Below are 13241 nucleotides of genomic sequence, written 5' to 3' on the forward strand. Positions count from 1 at the left end.
GTAATTATTTAGATTCGTCCGCATTTATTTTCGACATTTATTCTACCACTGATATAAAAATCTTGCCATTGAACAAAACACTTAAATTTTAAGCTTATAGGAAATCGGCACTATTTTTAATAATCTTTAAATCTAATAGTTCGCCTTTTAGTTTTAATGCCTTTTTTGTTTTTTCCATTTATGATATTTCCAGAAACAGCGATTACATCATTTTCAGACCCATCCACGAATTCGGGAGATATTCTCGTTTTTATATCGAGTTTTGTATTGCGAATACCTTAAAAAGTACGCGAAGAACGGAAAACTTGTTCAAACAAGTTTTTCGCATCTCATGTATCTTTGTAGATATTCGCCTGGAGTACTTTGTATAAAAATAGTCTAAATATTCCGCGAACCGTACCGCGGATAAATTTTGATATTCGAGGTATGGTCTTATGATGCAGCAATAATTTGAAAGCTCAGCTCTCTTAGTAAAGATTGCTGCACATGTTTGATTATATAGAACATTAAGATTATGAATTTCTCCAAAATTAATAAAAGTGCCAAATAACAAAAAGCAAATAATTTTATCCATATGCAATTAGTTTATTAGCTAAATAAGTATGGATTTAAAGAAATTACAGATTACAAGTTAGTGTGCTAACAAATGTATGTAATTGGTTAAAGATTATTTGATGAAGGCGGATTTCTTGGAATGGGATGGGGACATGCCAGAACTGAATCCTACTGGGGGTTCTTTCGATGGTTGGAGATGGTGGACAAGCTAAATTTATTGATTTCAGAATGTAAGTACAAGATTTATTATGAGTATCGACTGCATTACCTATTAATGCTAAACTATTTAATATTGTATTTCAATAAAAAGATGAAAATATTTAAAAAATATATAAAAAAATGTTTTATCAAAATTTTAAAGTTTTATTCAATATCCCATATACTAATCTTAATTTTGAAAATTTTACATTAAAAGTTAAGCAATATCTTTGATCACCTCTTGTAACTCAGCTTTTGTAAACATATGAAATAGTTGTCCAGGTGTCATTGTCATAACTTCAATATTTGTATCATTTAGCTTCTCTTCCATCACCTGCTTTAATATTGTAAGTGCTGCTTTAGTTGCTTCCTTTAGTGTCATAGACTGTTAACAAATTAAAATAAGATTATATATGATTAATACAAAAATATTCTCTCTTGTCACTCTCTGAATATATAAAAATTAAATTAAACTAGAAGCATTACTTTGTGATAAATTTCTTGAAGATTTTGTTGAGCACCTTCGCTTCCTGAACCAATAGCTTTAGCATCAAATTGAACAAATGTACCCGAAGGATCCATATGATAAAGTTGAGAACCCTTTTCATCAATACCAGCGAAAAGCATTGCAACACCAAATGGTCTTGACATGGCACTACCATCATCATCACTATCACCAAATTGGATAGCCAAATTTGATACTGCCTGTGCTGTAGATTCTACGCTCATTCTCTCATTGTAAACAAACCAATGATTTTGACATTCAACACGAGCTCGGTCAATCATTGTTCTTGAATCTGCCATTAGGCCAGAAGCTGCACAACCAATATGTTTGTCAATCTCTACAATTTTTTCAACAGTTGTAGGCTCCATCAAGGGTGAAGTTATACGCTTTTCTACTGCTAAAATTACACCTTCAGAGGTTGCAATTCCAATGGCAGTGGATCCAAGTTTAATAGCTTCTATAGCATATTCGACTTGAAATAACCTGCCTTCAGGTGAAAAAGTATTAACACCACGATCATATTCTGAACGAGTTAGAAACATCTGTAAATTAAAGACATTTGTGCTTATATAGTGCATAATATAAATTTTTTTATATATTTTTCATATTCAATGTGAAATGGTTAAATGTAAGTTATATTTATGGCTAAACATACAATAGCCTTTTATTTCTAAGATTTGTATTTCATTTTTAATAATATTTTAAAATAACAGTGAGCTACAAAGATATAAAGCAAACATTTCTTAAAATACGGAAATAAATCTGCTTGTAAGATCTAAGTTTTGTAATAAAAATTTGTATTTAAATATATTTAAATCATTTATTAAAGACTCTTATTTTAAAGTATTAAAAGAATCTTATAAACCACTACTGACTTAATTAACATAAACTCTACCAGTCTCATATATCCAACATCTTTAGCCAAAAAAGAAAGCAAATTAAATTATGTTATCAACTAGAATTTACAATTTCATGCTGAATGAAATCAATGATTAATGTGATTTATTCAATTTTTATTATAAATTATACTGTGATAATTACTACCAAAAAAATTTAACTGCAACCCTTTTTACTATATAGATTTCAAAATTAAACATAGTCTGGAGCATAAAACTTGTCAATCTGACCGGTTATAAAGTTCCTTAAACTGATTAATTATTAAGCTCAGAAAGATGAAGCAGGCAGGTATTGGTAAATTCATTATTACAAAAATACTAATTTAACTTGAAGTATCAGTTGCATTTATTTTCTTTAATTCTTTTAATGCAAAAATAATTTTTAAGTTTATTTGACTTACCTTTGAATTTTTTCTTACTTTTCAGATTCAGGGTAAATCTATACTTAAATGATGAATGTTTAGGTTAAACCAACGTTAATCATCAAAATGGTAAGTTGAATTGAGTTGAATCAGAGGTTAGGGTTGCATTCCGATTCCGAGCCGAGTCACGTCTAATGCACGTCATGTTTGCATGGTGGTGGGGGTACGATTCCTAAATGCATAAAAAAAAAGCAGGAAAGTATCCACTTTTCTCATATGTAATGTGTTATAAAAAAATAATGAATAAACAAAAAGTATTATCAAATCTGTGTATGTAAGCAACAAATTCAAAAATTGTTTAAAGAGGATGCAGGGATAATTCTTTCTACGTAAATGTATGATGGAATCTTAGAAGGAGAATGTGAACGTGTGTTTAAAACAGAGAATATAGAAAATATTTCTCCAGTGAATAGTACTAAGAACAATAACGGAAATTTTTTATTTATGGATACAATATAGCGAAGGAAACATCTGAGTTTCCTTCAATTGATTTAGATGTTGTTAAAACTGACATGGAATCGTTTTTGTGCCAATGGGCTACATTGGCCGTGTTTCAAAATTCACTGGCAGTAGTACTGTCAGTACTGTCATTTCTATGTAGATATGTGATAAAATGTAGAAATTTCAGTGCCGGTAATACTAGCACTTGTCAGTGGATTTTTTTAAACACAGCTATTCTATGGAATACCACATAATGCATTAGATTTATTATTAAGAAAACTTAGAAACCACCAGTGCTTCGAGGATTCACCATTGGATGGGAAAATGTTATTAAATATACTATGTAGAAATCAATCGTATGTTATTTTATTATAAATAATTACAAAAGCTTATTAATTTATGTGTCTATTAATCAATACAAAATATTTTTAGGTTGTGTGGATCTTTGAGCGATATACCAGGAAGTTTAAGGCAAGATGAAGAGAAAAGTATATCTAGATCAACCATTCCTAGACCAAGTTAATATGGGCATTGATTAATTAAAATAATTATTTGCATTTAGATTTTAAAAGTTTTATGATTAGAAAAGTGATAGAGATGGATATTAGACTTAGGTCAGTAGAAAAATGTTTAAACAAAGTAATGAAAACTGAAATAATGATATACAACAACCTAGTCATGTAAATATTGTACATAATGCAGACTTTAAGAAGGAGTTTCCAATTGGGACTGAAGAGAGCAGTTGCAAATATTTGAAAAAAGATTAAAGGAGAGCCAACTATATAAGACTGCATTGGTAAATGTCTTATATTTTGTTATAACCTTTACAAGATGTTTGATCCATTATTTCAATTTGTTCAGGTTTTATACATATCAAGATTAATAACCAATAGTCTATCTTCATCAGTGACTGATATTTTAAGAACAATGTTTACCAATAATCTTGCTAAAAAATATTGTTGGTTTGTAAAAAAGCAAAAAGAGGCTTTGAAAGATCTGTATATTGGAGAAATAATATTAGGTTTGTATAGTCATAAATAATAGAGTTAAATTGTATTAATTGAATGGGGAGTTAGGTTTACTGAAGTATAAAATAGCTTTTGTTCTAGAATTTGAATTTTTTAAATAAATTATGATAATTGTTTTAGATATCCATTAGTTCATCTCACAGATTGTACTATGTATTAATTTACTTAAAATTAAATAATTTTTAATATCACATATTTTTTAGTTATACTGTTGGATAAATTTCAAAATACCATAGAAACTGAAATTTTAGCACCTATTAAATCTTGGTTGGTGCATGCTTCTGAAAGAAAAATTAAAGAAAGCAAATAGATTTACGTTTTTGTACTATGATCTGTAAGTATTTTCCTCATGTTATCTAGAATAAATGTAAAATGATTATATACTTAAAATATAATTTATACATTCTGAATTTAATAGTCATCAATATAGATTTTACGAGTATAACATCTTCCTTTTCTGTCATTTCGTGAACAAAATTGACGTCACATTATCGCTCTGTGCATGCGTGAATGATCATTTTAAAGCGCTGATTATTTAAATAAAAGAGTACAGAACGTGCTGGGACTGCTTTAGGTTAGGACGATGATATGCCACAGTTCCAGGTCAGTTCAGGGCCACTTAGCGCTGATGCAAATTAACTGAATTGACCAATAATGACGCGTACTCTATTGAACGCTGGGTTGCTTAAACTCGAAGATTACGTCAACAGAAATGGAATAGGCTGGACTCGGTTAAAAATTTGGCACCATTTCGCTGGCAAACTTTGTAGCTGGATTCTGGAACTTATTCTGCAATGTTTCTTTCTTATAGAATGTTTGTAGGATATTAAAAATTCAGGAAGAATAACATTTTTCTTTCATTGTAATTTTTATTGAAACACTTTTTAGAGTACATGCACTATCCTAAATAAGCATTAAAGAAAAGTATAAAAAATGAACAACTGCTTATAGAATCACAAAGTGGATGTGTTTACTCATAGTTCTTAAATATATCAACGTACGTTCGAAGGCACAACGATCCTCGACCCTTACGTATTGTGCATCTTGCCAAAAAACAATCGAACTGTTACAATTTTATAAAGTTAAATGAAGAAAGAAAACTCGTATTGTTAACGTTAATATTTAAAAATTCGTGGGAAAGTATAATTGAATTATTGATAGCTGAGTACTGTCAATTATTGCAGCTACCACCCGAATAAAATGAAACAGTTATGAAATGCAAATGAAGGAGATACCTTTAAAGGCTTAATTATAATGTCATGGCAAAATTGCACTGGTCAGAAGGTCTCTGTACGGAATAATTATTCAAATGGAATAATTACAAAGCATATAGAGTCCCATCGTAAAGGGGACCGAGTGTCTTCTTCAAATTCATTACACAATACGTTTATCATAGTAATAGAATGTATCAATCTGAATGTATAACAGCTAAAACTTATTTTACAGAGCTTATTTATAATTAGGGATTATTAATATAAACCGATTAGAAATTTTTTCAAGTGAACAATGCAGAAAAATAAGTAGTAGTAGTAGAGTAAGAAGAAGATGAAGAAGAAAGAGAAGAAGATGAAATTGAAAAACAGTTTTTAGCATTGATTTCGATAGGTACTCTTACGTGGTAATATTTTTAATAAACGGACGTCTGAGATAAGGCCACTTTTGAATGTGTAAATATTCGAAAAGTAATATGGGCACTGTATTAACCTACAGCTGACATTTGCTTATCGTTATCACTTTTCTATTTTCTCGTAAAAATAAAGCACATGTTTAAAAGGCCATAAAGTGTACTGAGCTGATGTAAAATTGTAAAATTTCTAGCCTATACTATTGCAATCTTAAAATGTACTTAAATAATAATCACAAAAATGAGACCTAGGTCCAAACGCGTCCTTTGGTTAGGATCATTATAGCCAAAAGGCGGTCTCGAACCTGACTTCTGATCAGAGTGTAAATGATAATATTTATAAGTAGAGCGCTGAAACACTGAGACCATTGAATATAAATGCAGCAAAGATACGTCTGTAAAGTACTTTTCAACATGCTTATAGCCTGGCATGAGTATTGAAACTTATAAATCGATAATCAACATTGGTGTAAGTATGACAAGCTCGATGACTGATTGGCACTGCAGCGTTTAAGCATGAAGAAAGAAGAATTACAAGAAGAAGAGGCGCTTATGCATTAACAACGAGCAAACGCGTCGATAAATCGTGCTTGCCCGAGCTGCAATGGATTATCGCATTGAACAATTTCATCATTCGCGCCTAAAATCACTCGAGTCATGAAAAATCTATTACACTATCATGATTCAGCCAATCATCGACTGGCCTACCGTAAAATCTCTTATTGCCTGCAGGCTTGAAACTCGCGAGACGCGTGCAACTTGAACGAAATTCGTTTGATTAAGACCTTTCCTTAATGAGATACAAAGTAACTTATATCACTAATTAATAAACTAATGCGTAAGGTATGACTTAAGTACAACGACAAAACTTGGTCATTATTATGGCATTTTTATCCTTAATTACAGCGCGATTTGCGGGATAAACAAAGAGAACGCGTCTGCCTTTAAACGTCTACTACTACTCCGCGAGACTTTAATATTTGATCCTGATGTTCGCACATCGCGAGATGGCCTATTATTATAATCATATCGTTATTTCTATCAATGTTAATCGTATTGTTATTATTCTTAAGATTATAGCATACGCAAGGAATAAAGAGAGATGAATGGCCGAAAGGCGCTGTCAGCATCGATCTTTAGCGCCGAATCGTTGGATTTTATCCGTTTGGTTGAGCAGGTGTTGGTGGTGGTGGTACGATAAAAGAATTCGTGCGCGAGTGTGTGTGCGTGTACGTGTTGCGTTCTTATCGAGCTTTCTCTCTCTCTCTCTCTCTCTCTCTCTCTCTCTCTCTCTCTCTCTCTCTCCTCGGGATGTTTCCACTCTCCCCCAGTTATCCAAACCATTCCGCGTAACGTATACAAGCGGAGCGCAACTTTTGGACTGCGCGTCATCGATTGATTATCCTCATTCTTATTATTCGTGCGAGTCAACGCGGCGCAGAGAGTGCAGCTTGCACAAACTCGTCGCGCGCACCCTCGGCGTGCATCCTCGTTGACCAATAGCGTGACTCACGCAGTCAAAAATGCGCCGTCAAAGAGAAACTTGCTCCCTCCTCCCCCCCCTCCTCCTCCACCTCCTCTTCCCCAACCCCCCCGAGAGTAACCTGGACCAACGTCCAATGTACACGCATGCACGCACGCACGCAGATCCAAGCAAGCACTCATCCAACGAGGCACGCGTCACCTTTTTTATTCCCCTTTTATATTTGCCTCAAATTACACCGGACGACTCTGCCAATTCAATTACCCAGGCTGAAACACCTATTAAGACGAGTCAAACAAGTTTTTCACAGCCCACTCTCCTGCACTCTTTTCTCTCTCTCTCTCTCTGCCCTGCAATTATATTTTCTACAACATAATTTTCATTCTCCTCGATTTCAGTTGAAATTCTATTGTTGCGCGCAGCGAAGGAAAATGGCGTTCACGGGGTTAATTAGCTTGGGAGTGATCGACCAACGAGTTCCTCGTCTTCCTCTCCTGCTTGAATTCTGCTGGCGAAATTTCATCGCTGGAAGATGCCCGATCCGGTCTCTTCTGCCCTTCGTCGCTCGGAATCTGAAAGCAAATTGATGTAATTTAATAATCGTCGATGTATTCGCGCAGGAGGTTGCCCGCAGTTGTTATTAGCTCGTTATATAGATATAGTTTCACCGTATCTCCTCGGTGCGTATAACGACGATACGCCTGATCGCCGACGACCATGCAAATTTTGTATATATATAGGTGTATGTAACGTGGGTGTGCGTGCCCCCTATACAGCGATATAAAAATATTTCCATGGCGAACAGTGAAAGATTTGAAAGAGCACTTTAAATATTCGAGCTTGTAATCAGCAAAATGCCTCGTAATTCTTTGATGCTGGCGCGCGGCTATTGCGAGGGTGACGTTAACCATAATTGCGCAATAGTCGTAACTTCGGCCCACTAAAGCGGCTAAGTAAGAGAGTCGCTAGAAATTTCCCGTAAATTTTATATTCAGTCTTTGATAAGCACTTGTGGAGAGCGCGTCCCTCGTGCAAAAGGACGATAAAGTACGATCGATATTTCGCCACAGGAATCGAGATAATCAATTCTCGACCGTTCGGCTTAGCTAAAATTAATAATCGGTCCGTGAAACGCTCGTAATTCTTTGTTCCTCCTTCGCGCTACGTGTAATATATATATATATATACAACGATATGTTGTATTATCCACACGGTATAATCACGATCTATTTACGGCCGCTTAAGTGGAAAAACAAATAAGTCGAGGCGGGACTCTAGCAATGGCTTCGTTAAATTGATCGAATGAAAAATGCGAGGCACATAGCTGGGCTCCGGGGACTCGTCGGGGTCAATGACCTTTCCGTACGTTCACGGCCGAAAACCGAAAAGACCCCCGAGCCACTCTCCAAACGCTCGCCAGGAGAAAAATACGTGCTGCGGCGTACAAACTCGCCGAGCGGGCCTATAAAGCGTACTTTATGCATGCATGGCCGCGCGGTTCCTTAAGCCGCGCAGGATCCTCGATGAAAGAGTGGAAAAAAAGAAGAGCTTGTGTAACGAAACAGGAATTGTATTAAATATTTTCTTCCGCGTCGCTGCCATGCAAATTTAATTATAACACTGAAAAACAGTGGGAAAGCAGTTGCGAGTTTGGGATTTGCAATTTTTTTTTATCTGGATAAGAGGTTGGGACATTCGGTGGAGTCTGGTGCAATGACCCGGAGTTTGCTTTATACTTAGCCCTTTGAGTTATTCGGTTGCGCTCTAAGTACGAGTGCAAACAGTTGCGAGTTGAATTTTAAAAAAATTATCAAAGCTTACATCATTTTACGGAGAGGAAGTGTTAAGAGTTTGTTTTATATTTAGCCCTTTATCTGATTGCACTCCTACATACGAATAGAAACAGTTGCGAGTCGAATTTTAAAAAAGTGATCAAAGGTTAAATCATTCTGTGGATGCTGGATGGGAACTATCAACAGTTTGATTTAAATTTAACCCTTTGAGTTATCTGGTCGCACTCTAATAAGGTCGGTACCAACAAAAAGAATTAAAACTCAGTACGGTCTTGGCTAAGATCAATTGTCTCACTTTAACCTTCGATACAACACTTGACTCGATCTTCACCTTAAGTATTTACTATGCTAAAATTCGATAGTTTAGTTTATCGAAACCCTTCTAAGTACGAACGTAAAAAAAGTCCCTAGACAAAATTTAAAAAAATGACCAAAGGTTAAATGATTCTACGCAGGAGAACTATCAAAGGTTTGTCTTCTTTCAGTGATCAGGTTGCACTGAAAGCGCTGGTATAAAAACAATTGCGAGTAAACCTGTAAAAAAGTGGGCAAAAGGTTAAATCATTCCGTATAAAAGGGGGGTTTGGTGCAACGACCCTGCAGAGTTTGCTTTATACTTGGCCCTTTACGTCCGGTTGCACTCTACGTGCGCGCTGATCTTTTCGAAAGCAGCACTTTCCTTTCTCTGAGCTACCTTCCTGCAGGACTAAGCTCCTTCTCTCCCACCGAGAGTTTCAATATAATGTTAACGCCACACTGAGCCCGAAGAATTTCACTTGATATTCTCGGCGCGTCCTCGTAAAACAGACCTCGACATAACATTATACTCGTGTAAAGCTGAATAGCTGCAGCAGACAAGTATGTACGAGGGACTCGTCTTAGTCTCTTTCTAAACGAAAATTTCAGAGAGGAAAGAAAAACTCGGTGGAGAATGGGCGGTGATGATTTCATGGTTGCGATAGTGCAGGTGCTTGTTGAACGAGTTATCGCGTCACACGCGTAACTATATGGCGTCTTTACAAAGTCAGCAGGCAGTGTGCGTTCGAACCAACGGAGAAACGAGTCCGTCCAGCATATGTTTTTTCTTTGATAGATCAAGACGAGTCGATCGAGAAATATCATAGGATTATGCGCCAATGATAAAATATTGGCAATTGCTTCTCCTCGAGGTAAACTCCAGTCTCTCGGAGAGATGAAGGAAAAAGTGGCTGGAAAAAAGGGGTAGTAATTTTGTTGCTATAATTCTTGAACAACTTATGACGTCACTCGTGTAGCTGTATACAGTCTTTGTACAAAGTTGGTAGGTAGTACAGTTTCGGCCATTAATCTTGCGTCAGGCGAGGGGAAGTAGAAATTAGAGGGGTGAAGGGATATCTAGGGAGTTTGTCCGTAGCTGTCAAATGGCGCGATTAACCCTTAATTTTGGATTGTAAACAAAAGTAATGTTTTCGGAAAACGATTGCGGAAAAGAAGGAAGAATTTTAATACATAACAGAGAAGAAGAAATATATCAGATGAGTATAAATTAATAAAAAAAATGAAAATTATTGTGAATTTTTAAGAAAATATACTTTGTGGTTTTTTTATTTTTGTTACAGGTGAAATCCTGTTATGATGGCTTTCTATTAAGGAAAAAAGTTCTTATAAACAAATAAGTGCAAAAGCATTAAGATATGAAGCATTTCTTTGTGGCCCAGTCATTTCGATAATTGTGACTTAATGTTATAATAGTGAATGTGTAAGCGATTAGTGTATATACAACAAACTCTTATTGTAAATTTAATAATCTTGTATGACAGTTTTAATTGCTATTATTTTAAATTAAAGCTAGTTTAATTAACATATTATTTTTATTTCATCCCTTTCTCAAAATTCTAAACACACATGGTAATTACCTATTCTTGTAGTAGTCATATATTCGTTAAAATACTTACAAAATTACAACTGTTTTATATTTGTAAAGCATAGCTTTTTGTTGCAATGATTTTTATTATTCAATGTGAGAAAAATTGCATTGGGTTTAGGTAAATGTCTTATTTATCCGCCACATCCTTCCATATCTTATGCGACATTTATTTGGCTCTGTTACACTATTTTCTTCTAGTCTACAACATATAACATTAATTTTTTATTCATTTATACATACACACAGATCTGACAATACTACTCCTGAGTTCATCTTGTTTTCAGCTTCAAATAGTTTTCCAACTACACGCATGGATATCCATTTTGAATATAGAATACTTATTTCATTTCATCTATTATGATATTGTTAAGATTGATAGAAAGATATCAATTCTTTGCAAATGATATTTTATATATCTAGTAACTGGATTAATTAAGGTTTTAGAACAGATAAATTTCACAAACAAATAGGACTAACAAAATATGTATTATATATTGAGGAAGGATATCCAAATGTGAATTATTTGAAGCTAAAAGCAAGATGATTTCAGCAGTATACTTAAATGTACTGGAGAACAACATCCTCTCAAATATAAATCCTATGGAAGAGATGCCAAACATTATAAGTAAAATAATTCAAGTGTTCATTCTTCAAATTTAATAGAACAATGGTTTACCAATCATCTTGACATTTATAAGATTAATTATTCAATAGAATAGCCATATCTGAGTGTATATAAAAATAGCAAAAAAATATTGGTATATTTTGAAAACTAAAAGAAAGAACTAACAAGGCAAATAAATATTACATAAGATATGGAAGGATGTGGCGGATCAATAAGACATTTGCCTAAACCCAATGCAATTTGTCTCACATTGAATAATAAAAATCATTGCAACAAACAGCTATGCTTTACAAATATAAACAGCTGTAATTCTGTAAGTAATTTAACGAATATATGACTACTACAAGAATAGGTAATTACCATGTGTGTTTAGAATTTTGTGAAAGGGATGAAATAAAAATAATATGTTAATTAAACTAGCTTTAATTTAAAATAATAGCAATTAAAACATTGTCATACAAGATTATTAAATTTACAATAAGAGTTTGTTGTATATACACTAATCGCTTACACATTCACTATCATAACATTAAGTCACAATTATCGAAATGACTGGGCCACACAGAAATACTTCATATCTTAATGCTTTTGCACTTATTTGTTTATAAGAACTTTTTTCCTTAATAGAAAGCCATCATAACAGGATTTCACCTGTAACAAAAATAAAATAGCCACAAAGTATATTTTCTTAAAAATTCACAATAATTTTCATTTTTTTTATTAATTTATACTCATTTGATATATTTCTTCTTCTCTGTTATGTATTAAAATTCTTCCTTCTTTTCCGCAATCGTTTTCCGAAAATATTACTTTTGTTTACAATCCATAATTGAGGGTTAATCGCGCCATTTGACAGCTACGGACAAACTCCCTAGATATCCCTTCACCCCTTTAATTTCTACTTCCCCTCGCCTGACGCAAGATTAATGGCCGAAACTGTATGCGTTAAGAATCTCTTCGGCAATTGTTTTTTCTTTGATAAATCAAGACGAATTTATATCTAGAAATATCATAGGATTACGTACCAATGATGAAATATTGGCAATTGTTGATTCTCGAGGTAAACTCGAGTCTCTCAGAGACGAAGGAAAAAGTGGCTGTAAAAAGGGGTGGTAATTTTGTTGCTACGATTCTTAAACAACTTATGACGTCACACACGTAATTATATACAGTCTTTGTGTGTGTGCACAAAATCAGTACACAGTACTCGTTACGAATCCAGAACCAAACCTCTTCAGCAACTGTGTTTTCTTTCATAAATCGATACGAATCGATCTATAAATAACGCAGGATTAAGAGGCAAATATTACAAACGAGCGATCGACAATTTCCAAACAAACAAATATCTGCCCAAAGACAAAAAACAAGTCCAGAGAAAAAAGGGGGTGGTAATTTTGTTGCTATGATTCTCAAACGAGTTATTACGTCACGCTACTATAAACCAGTGTCATTAGAAACTGACTACGCGATGCTGCGAGTTTGACTCGTTTAGCAGCTGTTTCGCTGTGACAGCCGATGAATTTTTGCTCGGAGATGAGAGAGTAGATGAACTGGTCGATCGAGTATGCTCGGATTATGAGAGAGTCAACGATCCATCGAGCGAATAATTCTTTGGAATAAAATGGGAAAATATTTAGCGATCGATTGTATCGGAGAGTAGGGGGCGCGAGGGACTTCCGGTACGACCTCTGCTCGGGAAACAAGGCCGTGGAGGTCGTTGCACGCGTGCAGCAAGTGTTCTACGTCGATCGCTCCTTCCGTAAAA

At 34.5% G+C, this 13241-nt stretch overlaps 2 protein-coding genes and 1 long non-coding RNA gene across 7 annotated transcripts in view; 1 reads left to right on the forward strand and 2 right to left on the reverse strand.

Moving 5' to 3' along the window:
- Positions 1 to 564: 564 nt before the first annotated feature.
- Prosalpha5 (proteasome alpha5 subunit) lies at positions 565 to 2708 on the reverse strand. The gene is made up of 3 exons (XM_066732645.1): positions 2556 to 2708; positions 1240 to 1800; positions 565 to 1138 (listed from the first exon to the last, which is right to left on the reverse strand). Exons 2-3 carry the CDS (start codon positions 1798 to 1800, stop codon positions 971 to 973), a joined length of 729 nt encoding a protein of 242 aa, XP_066588742.1. The 5' UTR covers positions 2556 to 2708; the 3' UTR covers positions 565 to 970.
- Positions 2709 to 2764: 56 nt separating this feature from the next.
- LOC136776804 (uncharacterized) lies at positions 2765 to 7200 on the forward strand. 3 transcript variants are annotated; one of them, XR_010823151.1, is made up of 6 exons: positions 2765 to 3373; positions 3450 to 3631; positions 3720 to 3813; positions 3879 to 4038; positions 4249 to 4379; positions 4464 to 7200. It is a non-coding gene; the product is annotated as an uncharacterized lncRNA (long non-coding RNA). The 3 variants fall into 3 exon arrangements; XR_010823152.1 differs by having other exon boundaries at positions 4620 to 7200; XR_010823150.1 differs by lacking the exon at positions 4464 to 7200 and having other exon boundaries at positions 2771 to 3373; positions 4249 to 4452.
- Positions 7201 to 7274: 74 nt separating this feature from the next.
- Positions 7275 to 13241, reverse strand: part of sano (serrano) — an 80323-nt gene continuing 74356 nt past the window's right edge. For all 3 annotated transcript variants that reach the window (XM_066730215.1, XM_066730198.1, XM_066730207.1), the window contains exon 6: positions 7275 to 7724. The gene's annotated coding sequence lies outside the window, so the exon portion shown is untranslated. The remainder of the gene's footprint in view (positions 7725 to 13241) is intronic.

Source organism: Prorops nasuta, unplaced genomic scaffold (genome assembly GCF_024137725.1).
Source record: "Prorops nasuta isolate Cenicafe-Biocafe unplaced genomic scaffold, Cenicafe_Pnas_1.2 PNAS00002, whole genome shotgun sequence".
In the NCBI taxonomy this organism is placed as follows: Eukaryota; Metazoa; Arthropoda; class Insecta; order Hymenoptera; family Bethylidae; genus Prorops; species Prorops nasuta.